Source organism: Sus scrofa, chromosome 14, assembly GCF_054392235.1.
Source record: "Sus scrofa isolate SSC_HxYL_T2T_F1_AM1 chromosome 14, Sscrofa_HxYL_maternal_Yorkshire_Landrace_v2.0, whole genome shotgun sequence".
NCBI classification, from domain to species: Eukaryota; Metazoa; Chordata; class Mammalia; order Artiodactyla; family Suidae; genus Sus; species Sus scrofa.
In genome coordinates, this window is record NC_139396.1 from 76995639 (window position 1) to 77012427 (window position 16789).

A 16789-nucleotide genomic window follows, 5' to 3' on the forward strand; every position below is an offset into this window, starting at 1 on the left:
GTAAAAAATTGACAGAACACTGTAAACCAGCTATAATGGAAAAAATAAAAATCATTTTAAAAAAAGAAATGTGTGTCATTCAGGATACATTCACCAAAGGAGACAATGAGACAGATCCCCGACACTGCAAGGTTACAAAGACACACAAATATCCACACCACAAGGAACAATGCATGAGAAAGGCACAGACAGAGGGCCAGAGGAGCACAGACGTGGGAAGGAACCCACGTGAGACCTTGGGAACAGGAAAAGTTTCACCGAGGATGAAAGAACTAAAGATGGAAGAACAGAGATTTGAAATGAATGCCACGGTCCTCTGCTAGGATGAGAGCAAACCTGTGGGTTTGTGTACATTTATTTTTTTCTTCTCTTCAACGAGTTTTCCATCCAATTACAAGGAAGACCCGCTACTTCTGGAGTTGAAGTGAAGGTCAAAGACGGTAGAGGCTGTTCCTGCAACTTTGAGGTGGGGCTTCAAGGTGTAATTTCATACCCCAGCTACAGTTTCAAAGATGAAAGTGGGAGGGGTTTTCCCTTTGTGTGTGAGTGATAGTTGGTTATTGTTCAGAAATATCACAAGGTATTTTACAGGAGATTATGGTTTGCACTTGCAAATGCGAGCAGACCACGAGGCTATGGATATTACTGAAAGGCAGGGAGGCTCTGCCTGGGTTTCTTTCATTCACAGATCCCAGGCTGGAGCCCAGAAAGACGGAAGGCTTTGCGATGAGGGAGGGCCTTCATGAACTCATTTCGGTTTCTGGTTTTCCTGTGGTGCCTAATTATGTGCTAGCTGGAGAAAGACCACTTGGCTTCAAGGGCCAGTATATGAAAAATTTACTGGGCCTAAATACCACCTAAATGTTTGATTTAGTCCATTGCTTTTCTTTGAAGAAAATACCAAACACACGCACATAGACAACAAGTATTCAAGATCATACTGTTTTTCAAAAAAGTGACAAGAGATGTGAACATCTTTTTCTCCCTAATCTCTCATCCCATCTCCCTCTCCAGAGGTCGCTGTTTACAATCTTGGGCACATTCCTTATTTATAGCCACACTCACAATCTACGCAGAGATGGTGTTTAGCCTGAAACCATATATTGTGAATATCTTTTTCTTTTTATGGCCACACCTGCAGCACATGGAAGTTCCCGAATTGGAGCTCAGCTACCAGCCTATGCCACAGTCATGTTAACATGGGATCTGAGCTGCATCTGCGACCTACACCACAGCTTGACGTAATGCCAGATCCTTAAACTGAGCAAGGCCAGGAATGAAACCCACATCCTCACTGAGACATTGGGTCCTTAACCAATGAACCCATCGAGCCACAATGGGGACGCCTATATTTTGTGCGCACGTGCACGCACGTGTGTGTGTGTGTGTGTGTGTGTGTGTGTGTGTGTGTCTTTTTAGGGTGGAAACTGAAGCATATGGAAGTTCCCAGGCCCAGGCTAGGGGTCGAATGGGAGCTGCAGCTACCAGCCTACACCACAGCCACAGCAACACCAGATCCAACCCACATCTGCCATCTACACCGAAGCTCATGGCCACACCAGATCCTTAACCCCCTGAGGGAGGCCAGGGATTGAATCCACATCCTCATGGAACTACTCAGGTTCATTAACCGCTAAGCAACGACAGGAACTCCTATTGTGAGTAACTTTTAATGTCAGTGGTCTGTCCTCTTTTCTTTTTTTCCTTTTGTCTTTTTAGGGCACGCCTGCAGGAGGTTCCCAGCCTAAGGGTAAAATTGGTGCTGTAGCTGCCTGCCTGTGCCACAGCAACACCAGATCTGAGCCACGTCTATGACCTACACCACAGCTCATGGCAATGCTGGGTCCTTAACCCACTGAGCAAGGCCAGGGAGCGAACCCTCATCCTCATGGATACTAGTCTGGTTCGTTAACCACTGAGCCACACTGGGAACTCCTTTCCTCTTTTTAATGGTTAAAACTATTACATGGTGTCAAAAGTAGCAAAATTCATTCAACCACTTCCTACCTAAGTGCATGTAAGTTATCTGCAACTCTTCTCTGTTTCAAACACACTCTGCTATGATGTCTGTCGTATCAAGCCCTTAAAGTGTGATCACTGGGTCTATGAGGAATAGATGTTGCCAAATAATTTTCTGAAAGTTGTATCAATTTACACTCTCAACCATGTATGAGGGCAGCTGCACCCTGAAACCTATGCCAACCAGAAGTTTAAGTGAAATCCTAACCCACTTGTGAAATTCAAAGGCATTACAGTCCATAGGGCACTGAACAATAATGAGAATAGATGCCATTGAGTCAACTGGAGCAGATGCAGTAAAGGACTGTACAATTTAATGAATGACATGCAAACTTTTATGTTGTTCTCAGGGAAATAACTACTAAGTGGTAGGAAGCAGGCATTTTTGCCCTTTGGCTTGGACAGGTCTTACACAAATATTTTATTTCGACTTGGTCCCAAAGACATACGCATTATTAGAACTCTATCAAATTAGAGTGCTATGATTTTTCTCTTAAAATTTCATTTCTGGGAAGTTCATTATAGAAAAAAGGACTCGAGGTTCTGAAATGATGACTGTGGTTGGGTGGCATGAATTTGCAGTGGGAACAGCAGCTTGCATTTCATTATTTTCTCCAGCAGTCAAAAACAGAGAAACCAAGTAGTCCTGGTTCACCCAAATGTAGGGCTGGGCAAGACAGTTTCCACCCCAAATCATAAGAGCATCACTGAAATGCTTGCTGAGTAGAGCTGTTGGCAGCTAAACTTCTGGGCAGAGGGAGGGAGGGAAGGCAAGACAAGAGACCAGGTTAGGTCAGACATGGGAGGGGTTGCTGCCAGGGACAATGTGCTACAAGATGCCATGGTACCCACGGATGGCAGAGCACAGCACGGAGGCAAGCGGATTACTGGAAGATCGCCATCCAGGATAAGTAAATGTCATCTAGAAAAAGTCAGGTGATACAACCTGAGGAAGCTGAGTACCAAATGGGAGACAGAACCAGCTTATGATCTTTTTTCAGCAAAACTGTCTAGGGTATCAATAGGCAGAAAGCAAAGATGCACAGCTCTTAAAGACCTGATCTGTACAAGTTCACCTGGTATTACTCTCAAATTTTTTCACTTGCTAATGATTAGTGCATCTGTCCATCAATTCTAACGTAGCACCTCCATCACCATGTCAGGGGAGAGAGAGTCAACCGGACGATGGGAAGGTAGATAAACAACACACAGAGGGAGCAGGGAGAGTAAGGAGGACAGGCAAGAGAGATGAGAGACGTAAATTCACAGAGCTGAACAGGTGATTTCCATTCCAGCAAAACCAACCCTTTGAACTTCTTTTTTCCTTCTTTGACTGTCCAGATAGCTCAGGCTTGGGAACCAACCCTCTCACAGCCTGTTTTAAGAAAGTGCAGTCTGTCTGCACCGGGAGATTGTGGTTGCAAAACTAACGGGAATCCCTCTCACCAGGGGTAAAAATACCAAGTGTAGGTTCTGAGGAAAGCTCTAGTTTTCTCTGGTTCCCCATGTCTAAACTTTCACATCAGGGGTGTAGGAACGCTGCAGTATGTCCTAAAAGCAGAACGATCCGACTTTCCCTTAGAAAACAAACTAAAGGACTCATCAGTCTATCAAACAGATCTTGTTGGAGCCTGAAAGGATTGCTGCGTGTGAAGAAGGGCAGGCAGGGGCCTGCTGGGCTGACTCATAGGAGATACCATCTATGGTGAGTGCAGGTTGGGTCCATTCCCTGTTATTATCATGCATGTAATTGCTTCGGCTTTGCAGCTGGTCTGCTGGGCCGGTGGCTCTGCCAAGGCAGTGAGGCCGCTGGAAGGGATTTTGCCAACCACCTCTCAGTTCAATTTCACGGAAAGGGCAGCCCCTCCACTTACCAATTTTGTTCCACTAGCTTTTACCCCAGTGCGAGTCTGCCAGGCTGACAGCATTGACTGTGGAAAGGTTCAAAATCTCCCTAGATTTAAGCAAGGCAAGAGGCCCAGCAGCAACTGGTAACATCAACTGCTACCGACTCAGAAATGCTATGGGGGCGTGGTATGGGAGGCACGCTAAGTAAGGGCCCCAGTCCCAACTCAGTCTCTGTTCTCAGATCCCCTCTGTGAAACAGAAGGCTGACCGACACCACTTCTGTGGTCCCCTTCAGCTCTAAAGATGCCAAGTTGTCCGCTGAAGTGTCTGGGCCCAAACCCACTTTCTAAATGGTCAGGATTAGCCATGCCAAGCCTCCCCTCTGGATCAGTACCAGGGGGCACCAAGCTCAGGAGATCATGTGCAAGGCTGCAGCCTACCTAAAGAATGGAGGGCGTGTGGGAGGACAGGGAGGAAGTGAGGGCCCAGATGGGAAATGAGAGGCCAGTGCCACACAGTGGGGAGGGACCCGCCTAAGATACAAAAATCTGTGTCTTTGGAAATAAAAGGCTTTTGTTTCTTTGGTGAATAGATAAGATACAGCATTAATCACCATTCCTGAGCTGCTGTTTTAGCATTTATCATTATTAGCTAAGACAGTTTTCCAGCTTCAATGTCTTGGCCATCATATTACATTTTACAGACCGGCATGCTTGGAGTTTCTGAGGCTTAAACCTAGGTATATATCCCTGGCCCCCCATTTACTCTGGGTGACAGAATATAAAACTTTATTTTTGAGAGGCTTAATTTCAAAGAAATCAATTAGCTGTTGACAAGCTTTCAACAGATAAGAGAGCATGTTTTATTATTTTTTAATTAATTTTTTTTTCAGGGCCACACCTGCAGCATATGGAAGTTCCCAGGCTAGGGGTTGAGCTGGAGCTGCAGCTACCGACCTACACCACAGCCACAGCAACGTTAGATCCTTAACCCACTGAGCGAGGCCAGGTATTGAACCTGCATCCTCATGGATCCTAGTTGGGTTCATAACCCACTGAGCCACAATGAGAACTCCATACAGCATTTTTTTTTTTAATATGGTGGTATTTATGACTAGGAATTAACTTTGAGCCTTGGAGCTTATATAGTAGAAGAATAAACTGGCAGTGTGGTTGATTAGGTCTAGCCTATAAATAGAGATATAAATGTAGTAGCCTTGCAGGGTGGAGACCAATACTGGGGTGTTCACCATAGCAGCATTAGAACAGTAAACTGGTTGAGACAACCTCCCATCATTGGGAAGTCCAGTAACCCTATGGTGTAGATATAACACAATAGAATGGGGATGGGACATTTTCCCACTATCTTAGGAGCTGTGATTGGGGCTCTAAGCAGAGGACAATGCTATGGGCACAGCCCACAGAAGGTGCCAAGGAAACCCCCAAGGCCCAGCTGAGAGAGCCCAAGAATAGAGGTATGCGCCCCGCCCATAGCTTCCAGAAGAGGAAGAGGTGTCTTTGAAGGAATCAGTGGAAGAAGTGATAGTTGGGGCTCTTTTCTTTCCTCTGCCCATAGGAAGAAGGGGCAGCTCTCTGCCCACACCTCAGCTGAGTGAAGGGGCTTCAAGGTCACCTGTTGGGGTGTCTGCCAGGAGGTGGGGACAGCCTCACTCCTCAGCCTGATATATGTTGATCTGTAGATCCTCATAGCCCCAGCCCCTCAGCCACTGAAAGACGCTACCCTGGGCGTACAAGGAAGCTAGAAGCCAGCTGGAACTGTCCGTGATGGTGGGACAGTAGGGTGAGTGTGCTGTGGCCCAGGGGACCAGAGCCATGGCCCCCTTGAAAGGACCCCACCCAGGGTAAGAGGTGCCTGATGTACCACTGGGTGAGAAGGCGCTGGGGTGCACTATTGGGAGCAGGTGGGGACACTCAGCTGGGAGTCATTGCCCGTATCAGGTAACTGCAGTGTTGAACTCCCACCTGCTGGAGAAGGGGAAGGGGAAACCAGGCCCATCTGCCCCTTTTTAGGCCTCAATATTTCAGATCAGGCTTGAGTTGGAGGTAAAGAGAAAGGCTTTGAACTGGATGAGAGATTTAAGTGCTGTATGAAGGTCATTTCATTTAAATATAATACTAACCAGATACTGACTGAGTACCTACTGCGTGCTAGGAAACTCATGTTATCAAACCCATTTTACAGAGGCAGAAACTGACAGAGAGGTTAGGTCACTGTTCAAAGTGATACAGCTAAGTGACAGAGTCAGGCGCCTAGGTCTGTCTAGGTCCTAAGCCCACAAGGAGGCTGGTAGCAGCCACAAGCATGGATTCTTAGAGTCAGACTGCCTGGGTAGTTCAAATCTTGGCTCTACTTTTCAAGAGTCATGTGATCTTAAACAAATGATTTGACCTCCCTGTGCTTCAGGGTTTCGTCTGTAAAATGGGTATAAAAACAGTACAGCCCACGTAGGGTCATTCTGAAAATTAAAGTTCATACCGGTAAATGCTTGGGACAATGCTTGGCCTTCAAATGTTACCTCTACTTTTCTTCCGATTACAGCAAATTAACTCCTTGTACAAAATGCTTACGATACTGTATTAAGTGAAGAAAGGGGAACAAAAAGCAAAGCAAAGTCATTCACAAGAGTCGAGGTAAGTTAGCTGGGCAAGTTCTGGCTTCCTGCTCAGAGAGCAGAGAGGAGGTAAACAGTCAGGGTTTGTGTTTTCTTTTCTTTTTTTTTTTTTTTTTCCTTTTCTAGGGCCACTCCTGCGGCATATGGAGGTTCCCAGGCTAGGGGTCGAACCGGAGCTGTAGCTGCTGGCCTACGCCAGAGCCACAGCAATGTGGGATCCAAGCCGCATCTGTGACTACACCACAGCTCATGGCAACGCCGGATCCTTAACCCACTGAGCAAGGCCAGAGATCAAACCCGCAACCTCATGGTTCCTAGTCGGATTTGTTAACCACTGAGCCACGAGGGGAACTCCAGGGTTTGTGTTTTCTGATACTGATGAACTGCCACATACACAACACCCTGGATGCTAGGAGTCAGGTATCAGTCCATCGTTCCACTTATTAAATGCCTACTGTGTCCTAGGTTCCAAGAGAAAGGCTGAGATATCAAGACCAAGTCATTGCCTGCTGTTGTGGGCTGAATTGCCCCCCACCTCAAATTCCTATGTTGGAGTCCAAACTTCAGTCCCTCAGAATAAGACCTTCTTGGGAAAGAAGGTCTGGACAGAGATAATCAAGTTAAAATGAGGTCATGAGGGGGACCTCATGACCAGTATGACTGATGTTCTTATAAAATGGGGAAATTTGGACACAGACACCCACGCAGGAAGAACGCCATGTGAAGGTGAAGGCGGAGGCCCACCCAAGGATCTGGCCCCCGCAGGCTGCCCCAATTCTCCCTCAGCTAACTGGGCACACCTGGCAGCAGGTGAGAGCAGCTCGCATCTGTGCCGAAGGAAGAGCTGATGCTGAGGACATGTCTGGCTTCTTCTACCCGTGGATGCGTGGTCTACCCCAGCCCTTCTCACTCTAGCTACACAAAGTCCTGGAACACTTAAGAAACATCAGTGAGGGAGTTCCCTGGGGGCCTTGAGGTTAGGAGGCTTTCACCGCTATGGCCTGGGTTCAATTCCTGGTCTGGGGACTGAGATCCCACATCAAGCCACTAAGCGCCATGGCCAAACAAACAAAAAAACCCCACAATACCCAAACCCAAAATATCAGTGCCTGGAGCCCACCCCAGGCCACAGCAGCTAGACTCTGTGAGGAATGGGACCCGAGTATTGGTATTTTATGGAAGTTCTCCAAGTGACTCTAACGTGGAGTCAGGGTCTATGCAGAACCATGGGTCTATGCAGATCACAGGGGGGCACTAATAACTTGAAGTGAGAAAATTTAAATCTCTTTTCTGTGGGGCACTAATAGGTGCTTTTTTTCTAAGTTTTCTTTCTAGTTTTTTTCTTCTAAGTTCTAAATCTGTCCTTAAGGATTCTCATTACTGCCCATAGGGCTAGATCACAGAGCAGCCACTGGATGGTGCAAGACCCCAGCCCCTTTCCAGGGTCAATGTTTGAATCACCTTCTACATGCACAATGACATGCCAGGCTCATGGATTATCCAAAAAATGGCCAAGACTGGTAGGGTGGCAGGAGGATGTGGCAGATGAAGGATGAGAGGGTCACTGGAGACTAATTTCACCACAACTTCAACTGCAGATTTATGTGAATGTAAACTAAAACTATTCATACATCAACCCTGCTGTGCAACAGGTGCTGGCTTAACCCACAGCCAGACACTTCCTCCCTCCCGTTTGGTGATGTCATATGTGCGGAGGCAGTGGGTACACTGGAATCACCCATGGGGTTTGGGAAGGCTCTGCTCTTCCCCTGGCTGTTCTGGAAACTCACAGCTCCTTCCACCTAGCTCCACTTCTTTTCCCACCTCTTTTCTCCCCCCCAGTTCACCCACCCTGTGGAAACAGGACAAACCCCTTTGGGAGAGTCCTGGAAACCCCCGAGACAGCCCAGCAGCCTGGTTGCATGTCCTGCCCCCTCGGCCTCTTTGGGCTTGTGAGCCCTCTGCAAACCACACTGACACAGCCCAGCCTTTGAGGGGGTGGAGGCGGCCAGGCTGTGAACCTGAGCCACCGCAAGCTCTCCACTCCTGGGGGCTCCACGTCTGCCACTTCTACTTTCCTTAACATTTTCCAAAAATCCTTCATGTGCTCCAGGACCCTGATGCATAGCATAGCTTGTTTCTGATACTCTTCCACATGGCCACTCCCACCCACTCTGGGCAGTCCCGTTCCCTTCTCTGCACATCATCACTGGTAGAGATTTTTTTTTTTTTTTTGTCTTTTTGTCTTTTTGCTATTTCTTTGGGCTGCTTCTGTGGCATATGGAGGTTCCCAGGTTAGGGGCCCAATTGGAGCCGCAGCCGCTGGCCTACGCCAGAGCCACAGCAATGCAGGATCGGAGCCGCATCTGCAACCTACACCACAGCTCACAGCAACGCTGGATCGTCAACCCACTGAGCAAGGGCAGGGACCGAACCCGCAACCCCATGGTTCCCAGTCGGATTCGCTAACCACTGCGCCACGATGGGAACTCCGGTAGAGATGTTCTATACTGGACAGATGTGCTCATGGTTAGTCTCACTTATTCATTACACATCCCCAAAGTATTTCTGCTGTGCCTGATGACATTTTAAGAGCTTAAAAATGATGACCTCACTTTTTTCCCCCAATGTCCAAATGAGCTATTTTCTTATTTTATTTATTTTAATATTATTTATTTATTTATTTTTTTTAGGGATGCAGGTGCAGCATATGGAAGTTCCCAGGCAAGGGGCAGCCACCAGCCTACACCACAGCCACAGCCACTCTGGATCTGAGCCACATCTGTGACCTACACCACAGCTCAGGGCAACTCTGGATCCTTAACCCACTGAGGGAGGCCAGGGATGAACCCAGCATCCTCAGGGATACTAGTTGGGTTTGTAACCCACTGAGCCACAACAGGAACTCCTATTTTCTTATTTTTTTGACAGTGGCCCCACCACTCACCTGGTCAGAAGCTGGGACTCTCTGAAATGGATCCCCAACCCTGTGCTCCTCTTCCATCCCAAGTTCCATCAGACAACAAATCCTTTACATCTCTCCCTTAAAATGCGGGATTATTTTTTTTTTCCTGTTTTCTTTCTTTCTTTTTCCTTTTTTTTTTTTATCCTTTTTTAGGGCCACACCCATGGCATATGGAGGGTCCCAGCCTAGGGGTCAAATGAGAGCTGCAGCTGCCATCCTACAACACCACAGCCACAGCAACTTGGGATCTGAGCCACGTCTGTGACCTATACCACAGCTCATGGCAATGCTGGATTCCCAACCCTCTGAGCAGGGCCAGGGATCGAACCTGTGTCTTCATGGATACTAGTCAGTGTCACTCCCACTGAGCCACACGGGAACTGCTCTTTTTCATATTTTCAAGCATTGTTAGAGGTTGAATGGTGTTCCTCAAAGACAGACATTGGAGTCCAAACCTCGTACCTCAGAGTGAGACTGTATTTGCAGATAGGCTCTTTACAGAGGTAAACAAGTTAAATGAAGCCATGAGAGCCTAAACCAATTAGACGGGCATCCTGACCAAAAGGGGGAAATCTGGGCAGAGAGAGGCATGCAGAGAGGGAAGAGGATGTGAAGAGACACAGGGGGAAGACAGCCGTCCACAAGCCAAGGAGGGGGGCCTGGCATAGACTTTCCCTCCCACCCTTGGAAGGAAGCAACCCTGCCCACACCTTGACCTGACCTCCTCCCTCTGTGTGCAGCTTCTTACAGCAGCCCTAGCTGTGAACACGAGTGCCTGTGGCCTGCACTCCCCTCTCTTCGTTCTTCCTCCCACCACCTTCACCCAGGCCCACGGGATGACCTCTGTGGGTGATAACATAGCCGCCTGGGGTCTCCCAGCCTCAGTCTTCCCATCCCCTGGACAAGCCACTATGAGGAAAACTTTCCTAAAACTCTGTTTTTAGCCCATTTCACAGGAAGTCCCCTCCAGGAACTTCCCAGGGCCTCGGATATCAGGCCCATGCTTCATCCTGGCCCTCAAGACTCCCTCTAGAGCAGTGCCTCCCTCGGTGGCATTTAGAGAAGACACGGGCGGGGGTGGGGGGGGGGACAGGTGTGTTGGGGTGGGAGAAAGAGGCCTCTCTCTCTTCAAATAGGCTTGTTTGCCTGTTGAATGAGCTCTGTCCATGCCTTTTCTCTCCCTCTCCCTCTATGTTTATGTACTGAGACAATCTGAGAACCTGAAGGAGCTTCTTAGCTTAAACATTCCAATGCAGCTCTCCTTGCTAGAGATCCCACAATGCCAGATTTCACCAGAAGCTCTAAGCATTCATCATTGTTGTCCCAGCATCCAAGAGACTAGTGGTGACACCTTCTTGGCCTCAAATATTTGATGGATGGATGGATGGATGGATCATCATCTATATTCTTGCAATCTATATCCAATGCATCAAACGCTCTCACACCACCTCCTCATTATGCCCTCCCTGCTGTACGAACAGAACAAACTCTTTGGTCCTCTAATACCTTTACTGGATTTCTTCCCTCCCTCCCCCATCCAAGTGCCATCATTCAAGGCTCCACTCCAGTTTGATATCAACTAACCCCACTTCTTGTCTTTACATCCAAAATGAAATTTCTGTCTTCACCCATCCATCCCTTCCTTTAGTCCTGCCTCTGAAAAAGAGCTGAGGTTCTTACTTGTAAAATCCTAATTCTTCTATCGTTGCCTTTGATAAACTTGATTTATCTACACAGGTGTGCCTATCATCTGCCAGATTACAAACTCCTTGAGGAAAGTCAACGTGCCCCGTGCCCCGTGTTCTCCACAAAACCTTGCTGAGTATGTTATCAATGAATAGTTGCTAAGAAAATGAATCCTCTCCACCTTCCATAGGGAAAGCAAATCCCATTAATTTTTCCACTTCTTGCTCTTCTCCCTTTAAATTTTTAATCTCTCTACTCCCAGTGACACCTTATCCTTTAGAATCTGTTGCTTCCCATCCTTAAAATTAAAAAAAAAGGCTTTCCTGTATTTTCCAATGCTTTCAAACAAAAGTTTATTATTTTTTCCTTGCTACCTTCATGAATATCACAGAACTACATAAACTTTCTTATCACCTACTCACTCCTTAAGCCTTTGCAATTATGCATTTGTCCCTATGATCAATTTCCTTCCCGAAAGGCCTGGTAAAGGACAAATCGAGTGGTGTCTTTGTAAGGCCTCTCCCTTGACCAAAGGATGATGTCAACAGCCCTTTCCTTGGCACCTGAAGCAATGCCCACCCCTGGCCTTTCTCTCTCTTTTATCTGCCTATATTTATTAAGACTTACTATGTGCTTGACATTGTGGACACACTTCCGACCAAAAAGACACAGTAGTCCCTGCCCCGTGGGGCGTGGTCTAATCACTGAGAGAGACAAGGAACCCATCAGCAAACATCCAACTGTAAACTGTGAGCCCTCGAAGGGGAAGTACAGATGCCTCAACCACAGGCAGCTTTCTTCTGGAGTCGCCCTTCTGCCTGCCCTCGAGCTCCTCTTCTTCCTCTGGCCTCCAGACCGAAGCGTCCCCTCCATCCTGGGCTCTCCTCTGAGTTTGGACAAAGACTTTCTCCTTGATAGTCCTATCTTCCCCCGGGACTTCGGCCATACTCTCCCGACGCGGGAATCCTGAACCAATCCCCGGGGTGACACTGGCTGCCGTACTTCTCACACACCCCAAACTCCACAAACCCTCAGTGCCCTTTTCTGCCACCCACAGAGAAATGAATCTCCACCCCAACAAGACACAAATTTTATCTTTCTCCTGAACTCCCCATTGGTTTTGTTAGTAGCAACTGTCTCCTGGTCACAGGCTTAAAACCTGGTCTCATCTTCTCCTCAGTCCCACATGGTCCCAGATATGGTCACGGAGCCATCACTTCAACGTGCCAATACCTTCCAGCCACCTTTCTCTGGCATTCAAAGCCTGGATCCAACTTATCTTCCAGTCTCACCACCTCCCGATACGTCAGCTCCAGGCAAAGTATTTGCCACTGACTCTCCTCAGAGACTTTGCTCACAGCATCCGTTCCACCAGGGGTGCTCTCACCTGCCCTCACACACAGCCTGGAACCTATTTTAGCAGTAAACCTCAGAGGTGACATCACACAGCCATTCAGATGGATGCTGAGGCCATGTAGCAAACTGGATGAAATGTCTGTGAGATGATATTATACAACAAAAGCAAGATATAAAATTATCTGCAAACAGTTTTTGTAATTATTTATATAAAAATGTTTAAGGGAATACATCAAAATGACAAAAATAGTCCTATTAGAGTGGTGGAATTGTAGATGAGTTTTTTCATTTTTCTAGATTCTAAATTTTATTTAGTATGGTTTTAAAAAATATATGTACATTTCAGAATAGTTTTAGATTTACAGAAAACCTGAGAAAATAGTACATTCCTATATACCCTACACTGTTTCTCTTATTATTAATATCATACATTAGTATACTAATAGTACCATATCATGCCAATAATTTAATGTGGTTTTTAAAACTAAAAAAAAACCCCAAATAAACAGTGTAAATAAAGGAAGATGTCATTTTCCCCCAAAAAACCTCTTACTCCAACTTAGTATCCTAATATTTACTATTTTTCATACTCTCTCAGTCTCCTCTTGGCATGGATTCTTGACTAAAAACTGGAAAAATTTTTGCATTACTATTATTTGCCATGTATTTGTGGATGTAGTTAGAGTAGTTAAAATGTTATTGTTTGATTGAAAGGTTCTGGGAAATGTCTTCTCTAACCAAGAGGTATGCAAAACATTTTCAGCGGATGAACCATATCCATGTCTAGAATTTAACGCTGTGTACACTGCTTCTCCAACAAGTCTGGAAGCTCTGCCTGGGGTCTGGTCCCTCACCACCCCCAGATCTACCCACCCATGTATTGTATTTCATGTCCAAGGACACCCGGTCTCAGAGCATCTGCTCAATAAGTACGTTTGTATGTTTGTAACAAACTATAGAGGCAGGACAGTTCCAGTAGATGGAGTATTGACTCTAAATTACTAAAAGTAAAGGGTTCTTTAGGAAATTTTGAGATGTCAGACTTTTTTTTTTTTTTTTTTTTTCTTTCAGCACCCAAAACATATGGAATTCTCGGGCTAGGGATTGAATCCAAGCCTCAGCTGCGGCAATGCCAGATCTTTAACCCACTGCACTGATCTGGGGATCAAACTCATGCCTCAGCAGTGACCCAAGCTGCTGCAGTCAGATTCTTAACCCACTGTGCCACAGTGGGAACTCCCAGACTTTCATTTTTGACACCGGGATACCGCACTGTTTTTCCTTGGCATTGTCTAAAAAAGGCAGCTAAAATGAAATCTTAAGTAGAAGTGGATTTCAGTTTTTAAATTATAAAAATCACTGAAACAGCAAATGTTAAATACTGAAGAATGTACCTTCAGCTTGCCTTTAATGTCTGAACTATAGAAAATGAAGTGTGTGTGTTTTTTTTTTAAACGTTTCTTCCCTAGTGAGTTTTCTTTGTTCTAACTGCCAAGTTGGTTTCAAAGACTCTTTCTGGATATCTAGCAGTTAGAACAAATCCTGTAGATTATGCAAAGAAATAACCAGCTGAAATAACTAGATACAGTGCTTTTTATAGGAATATAAGACACCCTGTTTGAAAACAGAAGAAATAAAAATCTCAAATAGGTTCCCCCCTTTTTTTGGTTGATAAATCTTTTTTCATCTTGGAGGACAGTCTTTACTTGATAAAGGCAGAACTATAACACTAAAATTAGGAAAAATACAGAACGGTATCTTAACATATATTCCATACCTAATCTTTAATGATTTTGGAAAATCCCTAAAACTAAACAATGTAACATTCTTGTATCTTCAAAAGAGCCTGCACCATGTCACAAAAAAAAAAAAATGCGAGGGGCAAAACTGTATGAAACAAATTAAGGATGGCAGGAAAGGAAAAATTTATATTTTAGGTTCACTAAAATAGTTCAAATTCAGTCAGTGTCAAAGTCAATTATTAGACTGCAGTTCCGAGGAAAATGCTGAGTATCAGGATTAATAAATGAGAGTATGATATTCACAATGGGCAACTGCAGACCCCCAGGTCAAAGTTAAAAGGCGTACGTACCATTGGTGATTTTCAAAAGAACCATGTTTATGATTACAATTGCTTGTTTTATCAACTTCTTGTGTAACTTAGCTTTACTACAAAAGTGATTTGATTATCCAAGAATATCACTATTAATGATTTATTACTGACAGATGTTTTAAAAGCCCAAACTAAGCTTCAAATTTTGTCTTGCTAAAAATGAACTTGGCATTATGGAGAGAGCAGGACCCCAACCAGTCCATCTTGAGGCAAGACATCCTTTTTGAGACATTTAAATACAGCTTAGCAGACCTGAGGTATAGTGCAGTTTTGCTGATGAGACTGGAGTGAGTGAAAAGAGATGGGCTGGACAGGTCAAGAAGTAACTGAAGTGAGCCAGGGAAGCTTCTGGAAGGATGTCCCTCAAAAGGTGAATAATGGAATGAAAAGCAATTCTCAATCTCTTGGGACATTTTTGTCCTGTCTGAAGTTTAAAATAGCAAACACTCTTTTATAGTCAGAAAACAATAAACATACTTTGGAAAAGGACGACGAAAATTCTATGTTAATATTTGATATCTGATATCTGAACAAAGCAAAAGTTCTATAAAAATCACAAAGACTTTACTAAACCACCTGGTTTGTTGGGACTTAAAAAAAAAAAGTTACCATCCACAGGATGCCAACTACATGGGAAAAAAGCAACTCTCCTTGCTAACTCAGGTATACTCATGGTCTGTTTTTGGCAAATGGATAATTATTTATTTCAAAGAATGGACTAAAGCTACCACAGTTACTAAAAGTAACAGAAGTTGTATAGATATGCTACATTACTGGAATGCATCATTTCCAAACTATCTAAAAATCTTACCTTTTTTTTCTTTATTTTTACAGCTCTAAAAGATCATTGCTAAATAAATTCTAGCTGGGTTAGCATGTACCTAAGGGTAAAAACATAACTGAGCTGCTTCTTACCTGGTGCTGCATATCTGAATTGGTCGGGCAGTTCAAAGCAACCGGATCACACTCCTCAGCTAGGGGAAAAAATAAAAAGACACACAGTTTGATAAAGAAAGCACATACTCTGCAGTGTAAGGTCTAAACTTAAGACTTAGTGGTGTGTGCTGCTTGGACATCTGGTAAACCAGGAGGGCCTTGAGTGGCCCCAGTCCACTCCTGTGGGTCAGACCCCCAGCTAGACCACGTTCCTTACCAAAGTGACCCTGAGCAGTGGGTTTCAGTTCTCACCAAACCAGTGAATTGTTCAGACAAGCCAATCACGTCCCTTAGGAACCTAGGTGCACCACACTCTCTTGCTAGGACAATGCTCGTCACCCACGGCCCCTGGTTGTTCACCCTGTTCCTGAGTGCAACCCCTGTGTGACCCAGAGTGGCCGGCCATGTCCTCCTCCCCCCAGGCTGAGTCTATGTGACTCCTTGGCTGCTGTCACTCTCAGCCCTCCAAGGTCAGCTGTTTCGTGTGGCCATCCCAATGACCCCAGGGCAGGAGCCCTCCCTCCCCAACAGGGTGAACAGGAGGCCATCCAAATGCACCCCCTCTGATGACAGTGCATCAGATTCCTCGGTGTTCACTATCTGACAACTGACTAAGCCTCGCAGAGAGCAAAGTGGGGTTATACTTGTCTAGATGGCTCACTCTCCTAAAAGTCAAACCAGAACTATTTCAGTCCTATTATTAAAGTGGGGATTGCTAGTGATCGTCAAAGAAATGTTTAACACCTTTCAGAATTAACTGTTAGGCACAGGGAACTACATTCAATATCCTGTGATAAACCACATGGAAAAGAATAGGAAAAAGTATATATATATATATATATATATATATATATATATATATATATATATATTTAACTGAGTCACTTTGCTGAACATTAGAAATGAACACAATATTGTAAATCAACTATACTTCAATACAATAAAAAAAAACCTCAACCCCCTCCCACCACCACCAAAAAAAAGATTAACTGTTAGGAATTCCATTCTTAGGTTGTCTTATATATGTGTTAATGTCACAGCTCCCTGACTTGTGATCAAGATTGTGCACATGTATTAAAAACTGATTTTGTTCCTCAGATTTTAACCTTTCATCATGGAATTCAATAGCACACGCTAACCTCGAAAGCTGACAGAAATAAGTATGTTATAAATGTTTAGTGGCATGTGAGTTTTTAGAGTTACAAAGCCTTAAATAGAGAATCATTTAACACAA

The 16789-nt window shown here is 45.0% G+C and overlaps 1 protein-coding gene across 3 annotated transcripts in view; it reads right to left on the minus strand.

The window, feature by feature from the left end:
* EDARADD (EDAR associated death domain) overlaps window positions 1-16789 on the minus strand; it is a 66372-nt gene that overhangs the window by 26299 nt on the left and 23284 nt on the right. For all 3 annotated transcript variants that reach the window (NM_001243663.1, XM_021072012.2, XM_021072013.2), the window contains 1 exon segment: window positions 15535-15593. In NM_001243663.1, the coding sequence (NP_001230592.1) occupies window positions 15535-15593 (59 nt within the window).